General features: G+C 40.3%; 1 protein-coding gene across 1 annotated transcript in view; it reads left to right on the top strand.

Annotated features, from left to right (window-relative positions):
• Positions 1-12472, top strand: part of LOC129774688 (protein Skeletor, isoforms B/C) — a 45174-nt gene that overhangs the window by 30424 nt on the left and 2278 nt on the right. Inside the window, exons 5-7 of the mRNA XM_055778541.1 lie at positions 10811-10910; positions 11493-12161; positions 12225-12418. Coding sequence (XP_055634516.1) covers positions 10811-10910; positions 11493-12161; positions 12225-12418 — 963 coding nt within the window. The remainder of the gene's footprint in view (positions 1-10810; positions 10911-11492; positions 12162-12224; positions 12419-12472) is intronic.

Genomic DNA, 12472 nt, shown 5'->3' with positions numbered 1-12472 from the left:
GACTAGAAAATAGACAAGAGGCCAAACGTGTTAAACGTCAACAGCGTAATCTAAATCAGAACTTTGAACATCCACACTTCCATGTTTTTTCGACTGTCGAGTTGGACATAATTCACAAAAACAGGGCCATATTCTGCATTTCGAGTCGAGCGGTCGACCCGATCGTATTTGCCTCCTACAAAAGTAGTATTCAGCGTCAATTCGTTTCAGAGTTGAAAGCACAATTTAAAAATTCATTCAAATCTCATCTTAACACATTATCGACCGCTTCCTAATCGCTAGCCTATTGATCGGCTCTTCGATTCATAGTATAAGTATAAGTTCAGTAAATTTACCTTCCTTTGGAACAAAAGAAATAAGCGTAACACGATATGTAACGAAAAATTAGCCTAAACTGAGAGCAAATGCGCCCGAAGCCGGTAGTCAATGGCGGTCGATAAAGTTTTGATTTTTATCTTCGCATAGGGGAGAGGGAGGCAAGTTGGCGACGTTAAGCTTTGGCGAGCCCTGGATCTTGGAATTATTTTTTTCTAATGTTGATGCTGATTCATATAGCCTGAAGTGTTTTTTATCATATTATCTATTGGATGGGCAAAAAAACTAAAAAACTTGTCCACCCAAAAGCTTTGCGCAAAAAGCGTCGAATTCGCCATATTGCCTCCACGTGGAGGCAAGATGGCGAATGCCTGGAGGCAAGTTGGCGGATATGGTTTTATCACCTAAAAATCAACAAAATGTAATAACAATTATTTATATATCCTTGGTTGGAACAGTGGAAATGCCATTTTCATCAACACTGTAAATGTTACACGCAGGAAAACGATACTGAGCTCGTATATCTCCCAAAGCTCGAAAAAATAAGTCACAATTTTCTTTATTGAACGCCATTAATCGAGCCGCTGAGATATTTTCTGGCTTTCTCAAAGATAGCTTATAAGCCTTCATACACATTTCAACCCATGTCCGTCCAGCGCATGTTCATTTGAAAGGGTGCTCTATGCCATTTTTAACCGCAAACGAATAGGCAATTTTTCGAAGTTGGACCTGAATGTGGCTTTGAAGCGGCCTTTATTGGACGACGTATCCTGAAATTGATACAGATTTAATATTTCGCAAATGCTGAATTGAAAATCTAACCTCCATGTCTGGATATTTTCGTCGATAGCGTCTCAAAGTCGGTTCTGGCACACCGAAGTGTTTTGAACCACCCAGAACAGACAAACCTTCTTCTATAGCTTTCATAACATTCTCCAAACTGGTGTTCGACCAATATTGGTCTCTTTTTCGCTTATAAGTTCTAACCATCTGCAATAAAAAACCAAAAATTAACATAATGTTGCAGTTCGTCAACTTGCCCCAAGCGACTTTTTCAATAAAAAAATTTAGTTGAAAAAAATTCATTACTGAAACTCGCCGGAAACAAACAGATTATGTACCATAGAGTACCTTTATCATGTATAAAATTATTTTGAAATTTTAACTTTTCTCATAAAGTGGATAATGAAATTTGAAATAAAAAACGGAAATAATTAAAAATTTCGATTTTTCTCATTTTTATTTTTCACTTTTTTTGTGATAAAGTTTTCGGCAGAGTTACCGAGTACAAAGTTTGGCATTGTTATGATGCATCTTCAGTAAAAAGTACGTGGCGCTACCTTCATTACAACGGGTCCGATTACCGAAATTACCGATTCGTCATCTTGCCTCCCTCGCCAACTTGCCTCCCTCTCCCTCACTCAATTTTCCTATTTTTAGTCTGTGCAATTTGGGGCGTGCAAGGAAAAATCGTAATCGACCGATCGACAGTAAAGAAACGCTCTGATTTTGCTCAAACCTCGGATATTTATATAGATGTACTAGCTGACCCGACAAACGTTGTTCTGCCATTTAAATTATTTCTAGAGATTTTTTTCGGTGTTAAATAAAACATAATTAATGTATTTTATGCGTGTTTGTATGCTTCAACGATCTACAAAATTATTCGAATGTGGTCGATAAAAAGAAGGAATGGAACGATTTCAACGGAAGTTGGTATGTTTGATCTCTCAAAAGTTAAATGTAAAAAGAAAAAAAAGTAATAGATTTTGTTCGTAAAGTTGAAAAATGCAATAAATAAAATCAAAATTCATATCGTTGAAATGATGTCTCTAATTTACAATCATAGCAAAATTGCCACTTCCTTCATCCACGGACTTGCTCAGCTGAGGCGAACTACTACTCAACGATTTTCAATTTCAATTTATTCGTTGTTGATATTTGTGAATGACATTATCAGTATTTATTCGTTGATATATTAGATATTCGCCTACGCTTACGATCGTGTCGTTGGCGAAATCTTTAGGAAAACGCTACAACGTGTCGTGTGACATGTACGCGAACGGCTGCGATTCCTACGATACAACCAAGTGAAAGAATACAATCACTTGCGAGCCGCTATCTTGAGCAACCGACACAACCTATGCTATTCCCAGGCCAAAGCGCAATAAATTGTCATGACGTGTTACTGTAAGGGGAGGTGGGGTAAAACGGACATGTTAAGAGGAACTTTAATTATATCTTCGGAAACTCATGTTTCCAAAAACTTTGATGCAGTTACTTGCAATTCAATATTCTGTCTTTCTACTTAATTGGCCAAATATTAGGCAGTCAAAAAAGTCCTGCGGTATTTTTTTTGAATTTTCATTTGTTCATAAAATTAGTTACAATCATCTGTTTTAATCATCATCAATCATTCCGGGGAATGAGAAAGCGGACTCGCTAGCTAAGGTGGGCGCTTTAGAAGGCACACTTTTTGAAAGGCAAATTGCTTATAATGAATTTTTCCACATTCCTCGTCAGTATACGCTCGTAAGTTGGCAGCGCATGTGGAGTGGTGATGAGTTCGGTCGTTGGTTACACACGATTATCCCTAAGGTCTCGACGAGTGCATGGTTCAAGGGATTGAATGTAGGTCGTGATTTCATTCGCGTGATATCTCGGCTTATGTCCAATCACTACAACCTAAACGCGCATCTCTATCGCATTGGGCTCGCAGCAAACAATCTTTGTGATTGTGGCGATGGCTACCACGACATCGAGCATGTTGTCTGGCCGTGTATCCGGTTCCATGCTACTCGCTCTCAGCTCTCTAGAGCACTGAGAGCACAAGGCAGACAATCGGATATCCCCGTCCGGGATATCTTAGGTAGCCGTGATCCTGATCTTCTGCTTCATCTATACCTGTTCCTCAGAAACGCCGATGTCAACGTTTAATGATGTTTCCTTCATTGTGTCCCCATTTCATATCCCTCCTATCCGATCGATAAACTTTTACTTAGTCGCGGCAATACATACACACACTCTTTACAGATGCACGGGCCGAAGGTTGTGCAGTCCACTGATCATTCAACAAGAGCCAAAGGTTGTACCGCTCATGACAACTCTACACGAGCTGATGATTGCGCCGGCTAGTGACCATTCTATCCTGGATTCCTCGAGGCGAGAAAGACGCACCACGCTAGATATGGGGTACAGACTAGGGGGGCGTTGCTGATTAATGGTCAGCTGCATCCCAATAGGAAGTATCCCGTGTCGGGCACACGTACAGAGCATCGAAGACTGCAACATACCAATTATGAGAACACTTGTAATACTAACCTCGAGCCAATCGCGAGTAATCGGTTACATATTACTAACATAGTTGTAAGACAAAAATTGTCAAAATATTGGACTCCCGGCCCCGTCAGGCTAACGCCACATGTGCCTTAATAAAATATATATTTTGGAAAAAAAAATCTGTTTTAAGTCAAATATGCGCCGTTTTGTTCGATGACTTGTTCCCAACGAGATGCCAACTACATAATACCCCTGTTATAGAAGCTCGCTTCCTTATTGGCAAAAAACTCGGATAGCCAATTTTAACAGGCCTCTTTTGTGGCTAACTTCTGACTACCTAGCTCGTTCGCCATGGACAAAAACAGGTGGTAGTCACTTGGTGCAAGGTCCGGACTATACGGCGGATGCAAAAGAACCTCCCATCCGAGCTCCCGGAGCTTCTGGCGCGTCACCAAAGAAGTGTGTGGCCTGGCGTTGTCCTGATGGAAGACAATGCGGCCTCTGTTTATCGAAGATGGCCTCTTTTTCATGAGTGCTACCTTCAAGCGGTCCAGTTGTTGGCAGTACAGGTCCGAATTGAGCGTTTGGCCATAGGGAAGCAGCTCATAATAGATTATTCCTTGACAATCCCACCAAACACACAGCAGAACCTTCCTGGCCGTTAATGAGGGCTTGGCCACCGTCTGAGCCGCTTCAGCGGACTTCGACCACGACCGTTTGCGCTTCACGTTGTCGTAAGTGACCCACTTTTCATCGCCAGTCACCATCCGCTTCAGAAACGGGTCGATTTTGTTGCGATTCAGCAGCGATTCACATGCGTCGATACGGTCAAAGATGGTTTTTTGCGTCAACGTGTGTGGCACCCATACATCGAGCTTCTTTGTGAATCCAAGCTTCTTCAAATGGTTAATAACGGTTTGATGACTTATCCCCAGCTCTTGGCCGATGCTACGGCTGCTACTATGCCGGTCTTTCTCGGCTAATTCAGCGGTTTTGTCGCAATTTTCGACGACAGGCCTTCCGGAGCGTGGCGCATCTTCGACGACCTCTACACCTGAACGAAAACGTTGAAACCATCGTTGTGCGGTGGAAATGGAAACTGTATCGGGTCCATAAACTGCACAAATTTTATTGGCAGCTTGAGATGCATTTTTGCCTTTGTCATAGTAGTACTGTAAAATATGTCGGATTTTCTCTTTATTTTGCTCCATATTTGCGACACTATAACTCACGAACAACTTAACCAAACAAAACACTGTCAAGGACTATATTAAAAATACCTTTTCAACAAGCTATAGTATGACTCGATACAATGAATACAACTAGAACTACGCGCTTACAACGACACCTCGCGGAAATACCGCAGGACTTTTTTGACAGCCTAATATTTTATGAAAAAGTGTTTTTCAATGTTTTTTTTTTACTAAAATTGAAACATACCGAAAAGTACAACATTTTTTTCGATGCGGGTAATATGGACATATAGTGGGGGGAACATGGACAGGTTTGTAAGGTCTGAACTCATCACGAATGTCCGTTAAATGATAAAAAAACGAATTAATCCTCCTAGAAGTGATATACGGACAGACCCAGTAGCAGTAGAAACGGACAGACCCAAAACTATTTTGCTTTTGGTTCCAGTCGGTTCCTAAACAGTCCACATTTGGCGATTTGATTTCCGTTTATAGACGCAGAGCATTCCTTAGGAATCGATTAAACAGACTTTTCACAGTCGATCTCACTCCTACTGGCAACTTCAATAACAATTTCAATAATTTAAATTTTCCACTCAAAAATGAATTAACTTTTCCGTACATACCAAATATCGCTTCTCTGTTAACTCACAAACCGAAATATAACCATCAGCGAATTGAATTTTGATATTAAACCACTCAGAATGCTTAATATTGAAGCAGCTAAAATTACATCCACACGCGGAATCATGTATGATTTTCGGTTTTTATTTCCATTTTCCACTCTTGATCTGTATTCATTGCCATAGGGTGGCTTAAATATTATAGAATAAAATGTAGAAGGTGTTCTCATTAACAGAAATCGGAAATTCGATATGTAACTATACAAATCAACCACCTATCCATATTACCCCCACTGTCCGTATAATCCGCGGTTCCCCTACGTGTGTTCAAATAAGAAATGATTCGAATACATCTACATATTGGTGGATTTATTCGGATAAATAAAAAAAACGAGGGTTACGTCATACACTATGATTAGAAAGTACGAGAATGTTTTATTTAAACGTACCGGGCATGCGGGAATAGGTTTTTTTTCCTTGTGTTGGTACGACGTTAAGACACACGTATGTCAGGGTTTAATGCCATTTGATCATTAGTGTCTGCCTGTACGTCGCAAACGGCCGGAAATGTGGGCCGATTATTCTTGGATTTTGCATAATAATAACGCGCCATCGCTCCGAGCCCGAATTGTACTGAATTTCTTGACCAAACATCAAGTAAATACCTTCGAGCAAGCACCGTATTCACCTGATATGGTACCGTGCGACTTTTTTTTGTTCCCCTGGTTGAAGTTGCCATTTCTTCCTCAGAAATTCCAGCTCTGTCAACTACTGAACTACGAGACAGTAATTAATCGAAATAAATGCTGATTTTCTTGATTCAATTTAATTTTTTTCTCTTTACATTTACCTTTTGTTTTACACCCACAATATTTACCAGAAATAATGTATTTGGAGCGATTCAAATGACAAAACATGAGTATTTTTGATTCGAATTTAAGTTTGTATTCCGTTTTTCTGAAACGATCTACAACACGAGAAAATGTTGTTGCAGTCCATTGTGGTATACTGTTATTCACATTATAAGGAAGATTGTTCGACTGATGAACGATGTTTGAATCTGATTAACTTTATATACATATACAGAGGTTCCCCCAAGATACCTAACTTCAGGTACTATCTAGGCATAAGTTAATTATGTTTGTACTCATAACGTTCGCCTGTATCAACGAGGTTTATTTGTGTTGTTGGGATTTCAATTGTACACTGAAACCTGTTCGTGTTTTGTTTGTGCAACACGAATAATACGAGGACAGTCCGATAAGTACTTAGTCTACAAAAAAACAAAACTTTTGCAAAAGTGGCGATTTATTTCTCAACATAGTTTGCTTTCAGCTCGATACGCTTGACCCAGCGATGCTCCAACTCTTTAATCCATCTGAAAAACACGTCTTCCCGAGGTCTGCAAAGTAGGCCTCCGTGGCGGCGATAACCTCCTCATTCGACTCAAATTTTTGCCCGGCGAGTGATTTTTTAAAGTTTGGAAACAAAAACAAAGGTTGCATGGGGCCAAATCTGGAAAATACGGTGGATCGGGCAGTAGTTCGTAGTGAAATTCGGCCAATTTGGCCGTGGCGACAGCGGAGGTGTGAGCCGGAGTGTTGTCATGGTGGAAGAGCACTTTTTTCTTCGCCAAATGCGGCCGTTTTTTCTGAAATTCGATGTCGAATCGGCCCAATAATTCGGCATAATAGAGCTCTGTGGCCGTTTTGCCGTTCTCCAGGTAGCCGATGTAGATCACACCTCGTGAATTCCAGAAAACGGTGGTGGCCATCACCATTCCGGCCGATAGGACAGTCTTCGCCTTCTTCTGAGCACGTTCGCCGAGTGAAGTCCACTGTTTCGACTGTTCCTTGGTCTCTGGTGTGTACCAATCGATCCATGTTTCGTCGATGGTCACGAAACGATGCAGAAACTCCATCGGTTGCGCTCAAACAGCGTCAAACACTGCTCTGAAGTGGTCTCACGGTTGCGCTTGTTTTTCGGAGTGAGCAAACGCGAATTGCGGAGTGAGCAAACGCGAATTGATAGAAACATTCAAGTTCAACATGAATTTTTTAGGATTAAATTAATAATAACAAATTAAAAATTACTAACTTTGAAGTTTTTCACTTCTAAAATGTTATTTAAATACACTAATTTGAATGTTTCACGACTAGATCCTGTACAAAATTTTCTACATTCAAAAGAATCGTCTTCTGTAGCGTACTTTTTAATGTAGAGCCAGTTTGAGGCAAAATAGTTCGAAACAAAAAAGGTTCTATAACTCTGTTTTCCATCAAAGATTATCCTCTATCACTTCCTGAATGAATTCGGATTTTCTATATGAGGAAGGTATTTTATGACTTTAAGGGGATGAATCAAAAATTGAATTATGCTTTTATGTTAAAAAAAACGAAAAATATGCTTGGCTTCAATTTGATATGTCAATCATCTAAATCGATCTAGTGATTCAAAAGTTATGAATATTTCAAAAAAGTCATTTTTTGAAAAAAAAAAAACATGGGAAAAAGTTGTTTTTTTGGAGCATCCTGAAATGAAAGTGGAGAACCCAAAAGAAAAAAAAATATAAATAGGGGAGGGTTGTATCTGTGGTACAACCGCAAGGTCGACATAGGAATATCGTTGGTTAGGGTTGGTTTGCTTAAAGTTGCATCTGAATCAGTTCTTAATAAATGGTTGAATGAATATTTTGGGGGAAATTCGAGAACGAGAGCGTTACATTGGAGGCACAAATGTTAGAGCCTTTAGCTCTAAATTATAAACTAAACTAAGATTATTACTTCATTCGAAAGATAAAATGTCTACGAGTTCTACGCTTCGAAGGCAAACTATTGATAGATTCGAATGAACTGAAGATGTTTTATGTCTTTATAATTCAAGACAACAACAACAACAAGTTATTGAAATCAAAAAAATCTATAAATATGAGTAACTGCTTAAAGATTCATCTCAGTCATGAGCAAGCAAAGCAAGATTGTCGTTCGTTTTGTGCACAACGTCGTCGAACAACTTGTATTCAACAGAATATTCAGTAATAGAAGCAATCACACAAAACATGTGCTAATTGTATTCTCCGCTTTCACATGTTTATCTTATACATAATACATTGTCTGTCACGAATTCTCAAACTCTTCTTTCCGTTGTATGTGACGTAATTTGTATACCATTTCCAATCGACAAAATATCTGTCGCTTCCAATAAGTCTACATAAATGTTGCGCTCGCTCTACCTTCCTCACAACACCTACTTACCGTTTGAAAAATTATTGAGTGAACATCGTTTACCGGCGAGCGTCAAGCAGGAATGAATTGTTTTTCTTACTATTCAATGTACCCCTAATAAATTGCTGAAAGACGTAATCTTACGTTGATCGGTTTTGATTTAAAAAAAATACCAAAGTAATTCAAAGTTCTAAAAAGAACTTTTAAAATTTGCTGAAAACTAAATCACTTGTGGCATCTGTAGCATTGGTGTTTTCAGTTTCTGTGTAACGGTTGTCGATGGTTTGTTGATTTTTTCTTTGCTACAGCTGTACCGGCAGTATATCTTTTTTCTTGTTGTACACCTTCTTCACAGTAGTAATTTTGAGTTTTTCGGCAGCGGTAGCTGTTTTCTTTTCCCCAGTTGATTCCCTAATGGGCTTAGGGGAAATCTTTAACGAACTTGATGCACCAATGCCGTTTGTTTGCACAAACAAACTCTTGGTGACACCGTTCATCCGCGTTTTCTTGATGAACGAAGTTAGCACAAACCGCAGTACAATTATAGCTGAGTGGATTTCCGAGCGGGCGCCAACTAATATACAGATTTGTTTGATTTCAATAGCCTGTTTTCAAAACATTTGAAACAAGTTTTTGAATCAATAATTGAAAAGCATATAACGCACATTTTAACTTTCGAATGAATCGGTTTTCATACCATTTCGTTCAGATGGATAGGAGGTATTAACGCTCAAAATATTGTTGTTCCAGCGTAACGTTCTTGTTTTCGAAACTTTGAACTTACACCCTAGTACAGAAATGAAAGACGTTGCCCTAAGTCAAGAAAGTACGGGTCTAATGTTTCGCGAAAATGTAGAAAACTATTACTTTTCACGAAAATGTGAGAACCACTATATCACTTTGGCATGGAATGGTTGATATATTGGTTTCCACAAAAAAAAAACAGGCATTCCTGCGATAAGCGTTCTTTAAAAGTTACACGCGTGTCTCTAGCTGTACTACAAACGAAAAATATCTAGTTATGTTTTATTTTGGATAAGATGTAAAGCTTATGTTTCTTGGACAACCGATGATTTATAAATCGTGCTTAGCCCGAACACGAAACGGTTCAAAAGTTATTCTATCTTTTCGAAAATATCTTAATCGACTCACTCAGATATTCTGATATACTGCCTCTTGATATTAGAGGTACTGAATTAGTGCCATAATATAGACATGAGTTGCTTATTGTCATTTGAGTATTTATCCGTGATTGTACAGATTGTAGGTTCATGGTTTGACCGTTACTCCTTCCCGAAAGATGTAGAGATTTGTACAAAGTTCTCTCAAATCTCCCTTTTAGCCAGAAATAATCAAGGTAGAACGTTTTTTTTTTGGACAGACCTGGTTGTCATGCGATTGTATTTTCGAAAGAGGATCGCCTACGGACACTGATAGAATATAAGGAGTATGGGTAGGTCGTAGATCGTTGGACATAGGAAGTCCGCAGTAGACCGTATCGAATTGAAACATCAATCAAACTTTTAGATCAGAATCGTTCGAATATTGAGTATCTCTAACCACGTCACTTGTTATATAACTATATTGAAAAAAGAGCAAATTGCACATTGATGCCTTTATCAGTAGATCCAACATATTATTCACACTAAATGTATGTTGAGAAATTATTGGACTTCATATACATTTTTGAGTTATTCTTTTTTTCTTATCTTAGAATTGAAGAATGAAAAATTCCGGGAATTCAATGGATGATGATTACGATCTATAAAATATTTGCTATTTTTTTGTATTTATTGTAGATGTAACTTCTGCCACAACGCGGTAAATAACTATGCAACTAATTACTGACATTTCATCCCTCATGATTATTTGTATATAACTTCATCTTCATCATCATTGTAACTATTCAATCAGATTCACATACAAGAGTACTGTTAACTGCAACCGTTGTTAATAATACGTTTCATCTATTCAGTCCACCGGCCACTAACATTGCCCACGCATTCCAACAGTGCGATTACACGTTTCCCTGTGAACACGAATCCTACTTTTCAGCGTCGTCGTCTCATTGTTCTCCATCCGGGCTTAAAACATTTCCTCGTTTTTTATTTCTCTGTTTTCCACCTCACTGTTCGCCCCATTTCTCCCACCTCCCAACCGATACCACAAAAAATAGTCCAAGCTCAACTGCGAAGTGCTCCAGGATGACCTAGCGTTCGAGGTGCGATGGGCTGTTGCCGGCGAGAGCATTGTCATCCAGCTGGTGGCCAAACTAGGTGAGTCGAAACACTATTTGTTTTCCTCCATTCGCGTACCGGAAAACCTTGACCGGGTTCGTGTGTCGTAACTACCGAAATTCGAATGCTTCGTGAAACTTAAACTCACATTCGGGTCCCTTCAGGCACGTTTCTGAACCGATCCGATACGAGTCTCATTGCGATATGGTTTTGCGCGCGCTCGTTCGGAAAGGTCATCTTAACAAGTTCTGCGGCGTCGTGGTGGCACCAAGAAAGTGGACTATCACGTAACCGAGATCGCGTTCAAACGGTGTCATTCTTCTGCCATAAATAACGAGTTAGCAGGGCGCGAGCGCAAGGTGACTTGTTGCTGAACTCGCGCACGTTCCCTCTCACCAAAAAGTGCCTCCCTCCGTGAATCGGCTCACTCCCATTTCGATCCACTGAAAAGAAGGTAGAAATGCTAAAAGGCAGCGCGCGTAGCGATAGTTTCATGAAAGTCCGTTGACACCACGATTATCTAATTGTTACCCAATAGTTTTAAGGCAAATCGTTAAGAAAAACAAACTCCTTTCAACTAAATGATTCACTGTTTCCATTCTTTTATTTTCTGCTCCCCAGAGGATGGTGAGTACATGTCGTTCGGAGTCTCTCCCGATCAAGCTCGAACCGTAATGGTGGGAGCCGATGTGGCGGTGGTTTGGGTTGATAAAGCTACCGGCAAGGGCTATGCTCAGGATTATTATTTGGATGCCAAGTCTCAGTGCTCCGGCGGCCGAGGAAGTTGTCCCGATACGCGTATCAACGAGAATAGTAACTCGATCCGTCTGCTCAACGCGGCCATGGTGAATGGTTACTCGATTGTTACCTATCAGCGTCCATTGAAGGCTTCCGACCATCTCGATTTGCCGATTGTGACCAATGGATCGCAGGCAATCGTTTGGGCTATTGGACCGCTCAATCAGCGCTACGAGGTGTCCTATCATTCGCAGTATCTGAAGAGCAATAAATTGGTAGATTTCGGTCGACAACCTTACTGGAACTGCCCAACTCCCGAGTCTGATCAACACAAGTCGCAGCATGCTCACCAGAAACATCCAGCCCAGGGTTTGGAACCGAACCGACGGGTTGACGCGATGCCACGACCCAAACAGCCAGCCACCGCTCGTCCGCCGGCCAAAGCAGGTGCGTGGGAGATTCCGCCGATTCAGTGCGACGAACCGGAGGATGGCGTATTTTATGCTCAGATGGGACCCACTGGGGGCAAGCAGGGGTACCCAGCCATTACCGGTCAGTAACATTTTGCAATAGCTAATTCATTCATTTGGTCTAACTCAAACTTTTCATGTACAGGCCATGTCGGCTGGGGCATCTCGTGGTACATAAACGGATTGCTGATACCTGAAATAAATGTTGTGCGAGGTAAAACTTACAGTTTTGTGGTGGAAGCTGGAATGGATTCGGATATACCGGCCAAATTCCATCCATTCTATATCACCGACGATCCCGTCGGTGGTTACGAGCATCAGGAAGAAGACGCCAGAAAGGTTCACGCTACTTCCTCACTCTATGTAATTGAATTGAGCTTTAATTCGCTTTAT

The sequence above is a fragment of the Toxorhynchites rutilus genome, chromosome 1, assembly GCF_029784135.1.
Source record: "Toxorhynchites rutilus septentrionalis strain SRP chromosome 1, ASM2978413v1, whole genome shotgun sequence".
Taxonomy (NCBI): domain Eukaryota; kingdom Metazoa; phylum Arthropoda; class Insecta; order Diptera; family Culicidae; genus Toxorhynchites; species Toxorhynchites rutilus.
Note: the sequence above shows the minus strand (reverse complement) of the source record. Positions and strands in the feature narration are given on the sequence as shown.